This window comes from Drosophila navojoa, chromosome X, assembly GCF_054131105.1.
Source record: "Drosophila navojoa isolate 15081-1374.11 chromosome X, UAZ_NAV_1.0, whole genome shotgun sequence".
NCBI classification, from domain to species: Eukaryota; Metazoa; Arthropoda; class Insecta; order Diptera; family Drosophilidae; genus Drosophila; species Drosophila navojoa.
The window spans coordinates 10167695-10179610 of NC_142895.1; the positions used below are offsets into that span (position 1 = coordinate 10167695).

Sequence of the window (11916 nt, forward strand, 5' to 3'; positions counted from 1 at the left end):
TAAATTCTTTATTTTATTTTCCTTATTTTTTTTTTTTTTGGGTTTTCGTTTTAATTAAAATTAATTTGAGGCACACAGACACACACGCACGCACACACACATGCAAATAGTGTAATTGATTTTTGTGCTCAATAACAAGAAATAAAAAAAAAACAAACAACAAAAAATGTGAAAAGTGAAAGTGCAACCATGTGAATAGTAACAACAACAAGAACAACAACAACAACCACTACCGAGTAAATAAATCAACAAATAAACAACAACAATTGATGGCCAATGTTGCATTTAAGTTCGAGGCAAAAATCAAATTTAATTTTTTTTAATTGCTTTTTTTTCTTTTTTTTTTTTTTGTATAGTTGAACATTTGACTTTCAGCAGTGTAAATTAAATAATTAACAACAACAACAATCAACATTCAATAAAAAAAAAATAGCTGCAGCAGGTGCCAACACCAACAACATCAACATCAACAACAACAACAACAACAGAAATCAAAATGCTGCTCAAAATGTGAGTATGAAAAGAAGAGAAGAAGAAGCATTTACATATTATTTAATATACATACTTCCCATGTTGCGGTAGCTTTTTTGCTTCCTTTTTATTACGTACATAAACTTTAATCTTTCATTTTTTCATGTTTTCAATATGAGCTTGAATATTTTTATTTTTTTATTTTATACTTGAGCTTGAATTTAATTTTTAATATGTCGTATTTATGCAGTAATATTCTGTAAAATTTTAACATATATTGTTATTACGTTGAATAATTTGAATTATATATTTGGCCGGCAATAACCTATATATACGTAGTCTTATAAAATTTTAGGGTAGTATTGAAGAAGATCGGTAGTCAATCTTGAGCGCAGATCATTTGAGTACAGCAAAGGGAATAACCTACACAGCATTACGTATAGCTGCACTCGACAGTAGATTGTTTAATGGACATGCCCATACATACACACATACATACATGCATAGTACATTTGTCCCTTCAAAATACGTAAAAATGTGACAAACATATAAATATCATGCAAGTAAGGCAACTCAGTTAAAGCATTAAAAAAAAAAACATAAAATATTGAATATTAAAAGTAATAAAAAAGTTGAATATTAATATATCAAAGGGCCAGAGGTCATGGTTTAATGGATGAAATGGATAATCATTTAATATTCATTAAAAAGGTTTTAGCCAATTGTCCCTTTAATAGGGCTCATCATCGACACGCATGCACAGCTACACATACACGCGCATGCAGAGTACTGAATATGTGAAAGATGATTTCATATGAGTCTACAGCATTGTCTGACAAAGACAATTGATCCAGCCTAGCCTAGATAAGCCTAACTCCACCCAATGCTCAGTTCACACAGTTAGTACACAAATATACATATATACTGCAGATTCAGTACTCATGTGCTCAGTACTTAAATCTCTTTCTGATGTGCTCTTATATACATATATTAAATTCGATAGCCCTAGCTCTGCTCCAAGCTCAGTTCATGTAGTTAGGTCACAGCTCAAGGTATTTATTCAGTCGACCTTGACGTAGATAGCTATCTCATGCGCTCAGATATGTCTGTACCAAATCTGATAAGCCTTACTCTGGCAAATGCTCAACTATGTGGGCCCGAGCTGAGGCTAGCTAAAATATGCAAAACTTCAAATATACATTTCTTATGGGCCTGCATCTAATTATGCATGCATACGTTTCGTAATTTAATTGCATATAAATACAAAGCCATGCCCTCGACAAGGTTAACAACAGGTTTATCTTTCAAATGTTGTTCAAATTAAAATAATCATATATTTATGTATTCATTTAATATGAAATACTTTTTTGTTTTCTTTTCTTTTTCGTTTTTTTGTTGAGTAGCTAGTCAAAGACTAAAAGCAAACGACCTTCAATATGATAACTACAAATTTGATTTATCATAATTTTTAAAGATAAGAAGATAAAGCGTGCGAGAAACTCTTACAAAAGCAATCAAAACTTTGGTTCGAACAAATAATGAAGTTCAATTTTTATATGTTTTTTAGCGTTTGTCCATTAGACGAACTTTGCCTTAAATAGCTTTTGGTAATTCACAGCTACAAGCGATGGCCGAGACACGCCTCTACACACACGCACACACACATACTCTTTTATGCACACCTTCACAATCGTTTGAGCACATTGCGTATACGCAGCGTTTGACCAAGTTTATGGCTGGCTGCATTCCGCACCTCAGCTATTGGCTGCAGGAGCTGCTTTTAACAGCCTGACTGGCCAGAGTGGCTGTTTGCACACACACATACACATGCACACATACACATGGTTAAACTGTGCACAACAATGTTTGAAGCTTTAGCTAATCCATCCGGCTTATGATGGAGCGGCAGTGCCCTGCCTTCCCTAGTCCGCATGTCATGTGTGCTCACAATGTAAGCAGGGCATAAAAATTTCAGAAGATGCTGTGGCAAGGCTGTGCATGTGTCTCTCCCTCCCTCTCTCTCTCTCTCTCTCTCTCTCTCTCTCTCTCTCTCTCTCTCTCTCTCTCTCTCTCTGTCTCTCTCTCTGTTGCACAGTGAAAACAGCTCATGAATTTGGCATGCAGATTGTTGGCCTTGGTTGAACAAGTTTTTGCTGTTGGCTGCAAGACAGACAGACAGACGGACGGAGAGACAGACAGCTAGTCAATCAGCTAGTTAGTCAGTCAGTTAGTCAGTCAGTCAGTTAGTCAATCAATTTAATATGACTGCAGCGCGGCAGCGTGGACAGGCCAAAGGCCTCAGCTAATTACGAAGCCAAGGCGGACGGAGTGTGGCTCTGTCTCGCTCGCACGCAGGCGTGACAAAAGGTCACATCGTCAGGCAGACAACATGGCCGAAAGCGAAAAAAGTCAAAAACCTTTTGGCCAAACCGACACAGCCAATAATGCAACAGCAGCAGCAGCAGCAGCAGAAGAAACCCAAACCAAACTTATTTTACATTTCATGGCTCTGCTGTTTGTTATTGTTGTTGTTGTTGTTGTATGCATCAGTGCGCTTCCAGCGCTTGTCGCGACGTCAGTGGCCTCCAAGTGGCGTCTATAAAATACACACACACGCACACATATGCAGCACACATCGACAGCCGCCGCCAACGCAGCCGCCGCATCAAATGGCCAAAAAGAAACCGCCAAAACGCATGCGCAGCGGCTTAAGCGAAAAAAAAAACACACACACATTTGGAATTGCCAAATGTGAAATACAAATTGCATGCCACACCCGCTAAGACAGCTGAGCAACCGGCACCGCCCCCGCACGCCTCCTGCCTCTGCCCGCTGCAATCGGCAATTGGCAATTGGCCTTTCCAAAACGGGCTCGAAGAAGACAATGGAGCTAAGACTGTGGCCTGTGTCTGTAACGGCTGGCGCATTCATAAAGTCATACATTCAAACACTCACTCGCACACACACTCACTCACACACTCATTCGTCCATTCACTCAGGCATTCAGTTAGTCAATTGCACATTCGCCTGGGCCCAACGACGAGTACCCCTAAACACACTTACATTAATAGTGCTCAGTGCCCCGTTACTTGACACACACACACACACACACACACACACACACACACACACATGCAAACACACACTTGTAGGCAGTTAATCAGTCATTCACATTCACAGCACTTTGTTAAGTGCTCTCTGACATTGTCAGAGACAGTGGGGCAAGGCCAATAGAATATGCCAGAAAATTTCTCAGTTCCTTGAGCGAGCAAAAAGTAATTCGAATTGAAAATATTTCTATAAAGTAGAATATTGAAGCGGAAGTGAAAGTGAATGCAATTATACATAAAGGGGCGTGGTCAGCCTTGCAGTAAATCGAAAGGCATATGACAAATAGATGGGAAGAGAGAGCGAGAGAGAGAGAGAGATGAGGGAAGCCGACAAAGTCAAGCAATAGACATATAAATTTATATACATACAGTGGGCGTCACTGAAAATCGTACATCTATTTAAAATGCATTCTTTAGAAAATAATATATAATTAAAAAAATAAATAAAAATTAATTTCGAAATTAACATGGCTTTATTAATATGTTTACTTCATATTGAAATAAAATAATAACGAAATTCAAGTTGAAAACATTTTCTAAAAAATCATTTCGTCTTCGGCATCGTTCATTGAAATCGTATATATATTATATAAGACACAATTAGCGCCCTTATTAAGCAATCAATTAGCATATAGATACCATTTTAAGATGTTAGTAATCTGTATTAGTTATCTATCCATTTTGTGATGAATCACATATACTTTAACGCTTCAATCACTCACTCTTTATATATCGTAATTGATGGCTTCATAATTTGCCTCATTTCCCTCAAGCCGTTATTAGAGTCTCGCTATGCTCAGCAAGCACAACTCGCGCATTGCAGCGGATGTACAGTTACGTATTTCCCCTTTTGGGCATGCTCATGCCACACAGTGAGCACATGTGTCGTACCACTGTGCCTTTGCCAAATTATTGCACACTTGTGCCGCTGCTGCTGCTGCTGCTGCTGCTGCTGCTGCTGCTGCTGCTGAGAGAGGTGCGCTGTGCGCTTTGTCACCTCAAGCATAACATGGCCAAGAAGTCGGACAACTGCCCTAAGAAAAAAGCAAAAGCAATCGAGAAACGCAAAATTTTTACTTTTGCTTTTGGACCACCTGCCCCATCTCCCTCTCGCCCTCTCGCCCCTCGCTTCGGCCCATTCCCTTCTTGCGGTCTTCCAAACAATTTGCAGTGTGATGTGTGCAGACATAATTATAACTTTTCTTGGGCAGCATTGTTGCCGTCGCTTGGGCTATTTGGGCTGCCTTTGATTGTTGCTGCTGTTGCAATTAAAATAAGTTGAAGTTGTCTACCTTTACAACGAGCTGTTGCTGCTGCTGTTGCTGCCGCTGTTGCCGCTGTTGCTGTTGCTGTTATTGTCGAAACTTGTTTGAGTGAAACACAAAAAACTGAAAAAAAATTCAAAAATGTTAAGCGAACGGCTTCAAACAACGCGATGCCAACTGCACATAATTCAAAATGTTAAAAGTTATCGTCAAGAGCGTGCAGAGGGTAGAGCCATATATCTGTCATACACACACACACACACACACATATATATATATCGATCCGACCCGTCGTCTGCTCTTTAAATATCGCATGGCGTCGTCTCGAGCTGTTTGCCGGCTTTGGCGTCTGGTTTCTACGAACGAAATCGAAATTGAAATCGTAATCGAAATGGGTTAACACCTATGGCAGGGAACCGGTTCCAGTTCACATTTGAACACACTCACATTCAACAGATTCCTGCCGGATTCGCCCTCTGGTCACTTCACTTTAGGTGGTTTGCCTTGAGCATTCTCTGGCTCTCCCTACCTCTCTCTCTCTCTCTCTCTCTCTCACCTTTGTCGCTTTCGCCTCTCACTCTTTACTTGATTAGCATTTTCCAACTGTTTACCTATCCATTTTGTATGTTGAGTGCATTGCAATGCGGATTCGCAAAGCCCAATGAACTATTGCTGCAATTGCACGAACAACGAACCAAGATCCGTCCGTTAGACAAGGCGATCGCATGCGCAACACCACAGATACATCGACATAGAGTGAGAGAAAGAGAGAGAGTGAGAAAGAGAGAGGGGGTGCAGGGGATAGGGAGAGTATGATCGCGATCACAGTTGGTAAACGTTGTGCCTGCCAGACAGCATGGCTAATGAAATTGTGAAAGGTATTTCGAGACTCAGACAACAACAGCAAATGATGCAGCACAAAGACTCTTCGTCTATGGCCCCAAACATGATCAGTCATTAAAAGCACGCGATGATCTTGGGCTAAGCCAAATCAATCAGCACTTGGACCGTAAGCCACACCAATCTTTTCTTTTGTTTGCATCGTTTCTCTCTCTCTCTCTCTCTCTCTCTCTCTCTCTCTCTGTCTTCATATTGGGCGTTGTTTGCTCAAATGAGCCAATTATGATCAAATTTGATTATAGCTTTAGACTTAGATGCAGAGAAGTCGTGTGTGTATATCTTAATGGGAAACTAGATCAAGGGCTGGCCAATTAAAGCTTGGACGTTCGTTTGTTAAAGTTCATGTTTATCCAATTAGTTACGTAACACAAACAAGTCTTTGTTTAGCGATATTATTTACTTCTTAGTCGAAATATCTTGGTATTTACTTTTAAGCGTATGATCTATCGAAACTACTGCTGAGTCTTATCTCTTTCATGCCTCTTTGATCTCCTCTGCATTGTGTCCATTGGTCTCTTTTTCTTGGTCTGTATCAAAACCTTTTAACATTTTCCTTTTACTTTGTCCCACAGTCATTAGATTTCAGTCTTGCCCCACTCGAGTCTCTACTGCTTGGCCCCTTTTTCCTGTCCTATTATTTTTATTCGGGCTTGCTTCAGCTTGATAAATACCATGAGCTTCTTTTAGAACGAGTCATCCCCATGCTCTACTTTATATAATAGCTTCACACTTAGCCTTAAACACTTTCCACTCCTCCAATGTAAAGTCTTGATCAGTCTATAAGACCTTCTTTAGGGTGTAGGAACCACCATCTCTGGCCCTATATATTTGTATAGAGAAAAGTCGGGGAATTTCGATAATATTCAACTAATGCTCAATTCCCTCATCTTTTACAGTTGTCTAATGGGCTGCCTGGCGCTACTGGTGGCCGGCGAGGAGCTGGCTGTGGGCGCATCAGAGAAGCTTGAATCGAATGCGCCGGCGACAAGCGGGTTCGAGACAGCGCACAAGGTGCCGGAGGCGAATGCGTTGAACGATGAGGGTTTCCACACGGCGCACAGGATCAGCATTCGGGCCACAGACACGGCTGACTACTCCATGAATTTGCTGGCTACCAAGGAGCGGCCCGAGCTGAATCCAGTGCTCAGTGCGCTCATCAACGAGGACGTCATGAAGAGCATCGAGGCCAAGCGCGCCATCGAGGAGGAGGAGCTGGCCGAAGTGCGGCGCGAAATCGAGCAAGCAGCGCTCGCCGAGCTGGCGCTGAAGAGCAGCGGCGCTGGCGTCACAGAGCAGCCCGCCCTGCAGCTAACCACACAGGCAACGGCGGCCAAGAAGATAGACAATCTGGATGATGACATGGTGGTCGATCCGCACGACGACTTCGTCAATCAGAACTTTGCGCTGGACGGCGCTGGCAGCGAGACCAACAAGAAGTCGCGCATCGAGATCAAGAAGGGACCCAACGGCCAGGACTACGAGTACGAGTATGTCTACTACTATGAGGAGGACGAGGATGCCGATAGCAAGCCGAAGGCAGCCATCGATGCGCCCGCTGCCGTCGAGGCGCCCGCAGACCTCACGCCCGAGACGCGCGGCAAGACCCGTTATTCCAACATCGATCGCAGCACCCCGGCCACGCCCAGCGAGAACAGCCTGCAGAGCGGCAAGGCCAAGGGCAGGGCCTCGAACGCCGTCAGCCCCGACAACAGCGAGGACATCGAGGCGGAGCGTCTGCCCGTGAACACGCGCTTCCCCAGCCGTGGCAAGAACATCGATGTGCAGCCAACGCCGGCGCTGGATTCGCTGGAGACGGCCGCCGAGCGCAAGAAGATCAGCGTGAAGCGACCCAGCCTGGAGCTGGTCGACAGCGAGACCTTCAACACTGACGAGAAGCAGCTGAAGGGCTCACGCAACGGCGACAAGGAGCTGAAGCCCGTGATTGCCGTCGAGCAGGAGCAGGCAGCCGCTGCTGCTGCAGCTGCGGCCGCCGCAGCCGCCAAGCAGGAGGAGGAGCGTGATATCACGGCCAAGCTAGACGATGAGGCCGAGCAGACGACACCATCCATGGAGAAGGCCGCACTTGATCTCTATGCCATACTCACCAACGAGAATCTCAACAACGATGAGACCACCTCAGCGGATATGAATGACGAAACCACGCTGAGTCCCGACACCGCCAGCACCGACAGCGACGATGCGGGCCTGACCACGCTGCAGGATGAGCTGTCCTCGACAACGACGACGACCACAACAACAACGACAACCACCACAACCACCACAGAGGCACCCACCACCACAACGACAACAACAACGACTGCGGCCCCATCCTTGTACGGCAGACGGGCGGGTCTCAACAGTCTGGCTGGACGCAATCGGTTCAAGCTGCGCGACAGCCAAGGCAGCAGCACCACCACCACAACCACCGAGTCAACGCCCACGGAACCCACCAAAACTGGCCGAAGTAAGTGTGCAGTGGTATACAAGTTGGAGTTAGGCTTCAGAAGGAACCAGAACTGGTTCATTTGTAATGCAACCCTAGTTAGAGGCATTCACTAATCGATTTCTCTTCACAGATCGCTTCTCACGTCCCTCAATTGGCGGACGTTCCCGCCCTGGTGCCCGCACCACCGCCAGCCCTGAGCACGCCGCCGAGCCCGCTGCCGAGGAGGAAATCGTAGCCACGAAGGAGGTGAAGCCCGTTAGCTCCGGCTTTGCACGTGGCAGACGTAAGTTCAAAGATGCGAAATTGGATTTCCTAAGCTACTCTGTTGATACTATTAAGTAACTGAATTAGTTCAGTGGATCAAAGAACGAGTCAGCTCGACTGGAAAGCAAATTCCCTGCTGCTGATCGTAGAACCGTAAACCGACTTGTAAACAAAGCTGCAGTTGCGGATCAGTGAACTAGTGTTGGGAGCATTATTTATGACCAATTTAGATTATTGGACGAGCTCTAGTTCTTGATGGCAGAGCTAATTCAGTAGATAATCTTGATGAGTCAGCGGATACAGTCAATTCCTGTTGCAGTTTACTGAACTAGAATCAGCTACTAGAGTCCATTCCAGTTGCAGTTTACTGAACTAGTTCAGCTCATTTGCTAGTTAATCGGCTCATTCTATCGAATCAGCTACCAGAGTCCATTCCAGTTGCAGTTTACTGAACTAGTTCAGCTCATTTGCTAGTTCACCGGTTCATTCTATAGAATGAGCTACCAGAGTTCATTCTAGTTACAGTTTACTGAACTAGTTCAGCTCATTTGGTAGTTCATCGGTTCATTCTATAGAATGAGCTACCAGAGTCCATTCCAGTTGCAGTTCACTGAACTAGTTCACAATTCACATAGTTCTAGCTAGCATAAAACTAAACCACATCTCGCTTCCATCTTGCAGCACGCAACCGCTTCAATCTGCGAGGAGCCAGCACAACCACCACCGAGAAGCCCGCCGGCGCTGAGGAGGGCGGCAGCGATGCCAGCTCCGCGGACGCCGCGCCCAGCAGCACAACGGCCCGCAGCACACTGCGCAATCGTCCCGGCCTGAATCTGCGCGGACGCAGTCGCACCACCACAACGAAAGCGCCCGCCGCCGACGGAGCTGGCGCTGAGGAGGCCACCGATGCAGAGAGCAAGGCAGCAGCGCCTGCGGCCGAGCCCGTGCGTCCGTCTCGCTTCAACTTGCATCGCGCCGGCGGCAACCGACTGCTGCCACGCGGCAAGCTGGGACGCGCCGGCGCCACCACGGAGGCGCCCAAGGAGGCGGCCGAGGACTCGGCGGCCGACAGCAGCAGCCATCACAACGACGTGAAGGGCACCGAGGGAGCGGACGGTGGCAGCGACTCGGCCGCCGAGAAGACTGACGAGGGCGATCAAGCGGCCAACCACGCTGGACCCGTGTCCGGCTTGAATCGCCTCAAGAACCGACCGCGCCTCAATGCGCTGCACAAGACTGACGCGGCCAAGCCCAGGGCAGCCGCCGCTGCTCCAGGCGCAGCTGCTGGCACATCTCCCGTTGCAACAGCACCGCGCAAAATCAATCCGCTGCTGGCCAAGCGCCGTCTGCATTTGGGCGCAGCGGCTACCTCAACCACAGGTAGGGCGCAGATAGCTCCAATATACATAGCAGCTTTCACTCAACCTGATTCGCCTTTTTCCACTTTTACAGAGGCGCCCGCTGAGAGCGGCGACGGCGCCGATGCGTCCGGCGAGCAGTCCGGCAAGGAGGAACAGTCGGCGTCCGCAGCAACCAGCTCGGACGAAGCTGCCGGCGATGCGGCCAAGGAGCAGGAAACCACAGAGGCTGCGGAGGCAACCACCAAGCAGCAGGCGCGCGGCTTGGGACTGCTTGGCCAGCGTCGTCGCCTGCCCCTGCGAAAGCCAGGCACCATACTGTAAAGCCCCCTCAAATGACACAGCGCAAGCAGCAGGAGCCGCAGGAGCCGTGGCACGGCCCACTTCCCCTGCCACTCCCACTGCCATGGCCACAGCCACTGCCAGAAGGCGGAAATGAAAGTTTGCAACGGATGTGGCAGTTGCCCCAAATCCTGTTCCCTAATTCCCTATATATATCCCAACCTCTTGCCCCGCCATTTGCGCCTGCCAATCGCCTCACCCTCTTTCTCTGCCCTCTAGAACTAGCTCTTTCATTTGCCGCTTATCCTCCTAATTGGATGGCTCGCACCATCCAGAGCCAGCGATAATAATTCCTCCAATTTATCCCCCATTTGCGAAATGTTTCTCTCGTACTACAAATATTTTGCATGGGCTCCCGCTCCCTGCCCGACTTTTTTGTTCTGTTCTTAAAACGCAATTAGCTTTTTACACATACAATAATTAAAGTAAAATATTGAAATATTATTTAAGTTGCCCCACACTCTCTTTGCGAAAACTGACAAAAAGAAGAACACGAAAAGTCACCAAAACGAATAAAGAAACAAATAAAAGAAAATGTGAAGCAAAAGCGAAACGCCACTTCTAGAAACTTAAGTTGAATATGATCTATGAAATGAAATACATAATTATATATGGCCTATGATATATAATAGATCAGATGTCATGAATCTGATAAATAATAGTGATGCACCACATATGATACATGATGTATGAGATATAATGCATGATTTACCAAATATGTCATATATCAGATATCATATGTGTATGTATAGGATGCATCATTTTAAATCTATGACAATTTCAGAGATCTTAGGGTCCCAGTTATGAAAACCTATGAAATTATGTGAATACCAAGATATATCACAATACCCACTCCCTCAATACTCTCGCTCTCTCGACTATGTTTTATAATCCTTTTTTTTTTTTTGATACAATATAAACAAACGACTCTTAATTATATATTTTTAAATAAAACATTAAAAAAATTTAAAAAAAAAAACACGTTAATATATTTAAGTACATATTTGTTGAAAAATTTCCAGCAATATTGTGAACAAATCGGGATCACCTATATTTAAAGGTCTTTGCCTGTTGACAAGTGGACAGCCCCTAGCACTGTGAAAGAGGCTATACATAATGTATATTATTCAAATATGCGATATTCAAGTCTGGATGGACTCGCAAGAGTTTCTTGGCTAAATCCTATACGAAACAGAATCTAATTGGCAGCTGCTTATTAGACAAGTTGGCAGCATCGACAATGGGGGCGAAAGCGTTGCCACCTGATTCTCGGCAATAGCCAAGCACATTGATTGCGCCATTTGGCCAAATGTGTCCCCGTCGAGCGGAAATCAACACGTGCACGTGCATTTATTGGCCCTTTGGGTGCGAGCTGCGTACATTTGGCCTGGAGAGGCAAACATTTGGCTCGCATTTGCAGTCGGGCCAAAGTGCCGGCAAATTAGCAATTCATAAACAATCGGTCAGCATCGGTTTCGATTTCCCCCTATTTATGCACTCGACTCGACTCGACTTGACTCCACTCAACTCGAAATAACTCACTCGATGATGGCCGACTTCGGTTTTTGGCCAACTTGCGATTGTGCGCAGTGTCGAGGCAGCCGAACGCGAATGCTGAGCGCAAATTGAGCGCTTCTTGTGAGTTGAGTAATTGAGCGAAATGTACCGTTATTTTGTGCAGCACGTGCCACCAGCAACAGCGTGCCACAGACGTAAGAGAATGCCTGACTAGCAGATACCCTAAACACCTTGACAAGTCG

The 11916-nt window shown here is 45.7% G+C and overlaps 1 protein-coding gene across 1 annotated transcript; it reads left to right on the forward strand.

Moving 5' to 3' along the window:
* Positions 1-362: 362 nt before the first annotated feature.
* LOC115565226 (uncharacterized) lies at positions 363-11135 on the forward strand. Its single transcript, XM_089264386.1, has 5 exons — positions 363-510; positions 6643-8210; positions 8323-8475; positions 9138-9836; positions 9909-11135. The coding sequence occupies exons 1-5, from the start codon at positions 497-499 to the stop codon at positions 10136-10138; spliced, it is 2664 nt and encodes an 887-aa protein (XP_089120512.1). The 5' UTR covers positions 363-496; the 3' UTR covers positions 10139-11135.
* The last annotated feature ends 781 nt before the right edge of the window (positions 11136-11916 follow it).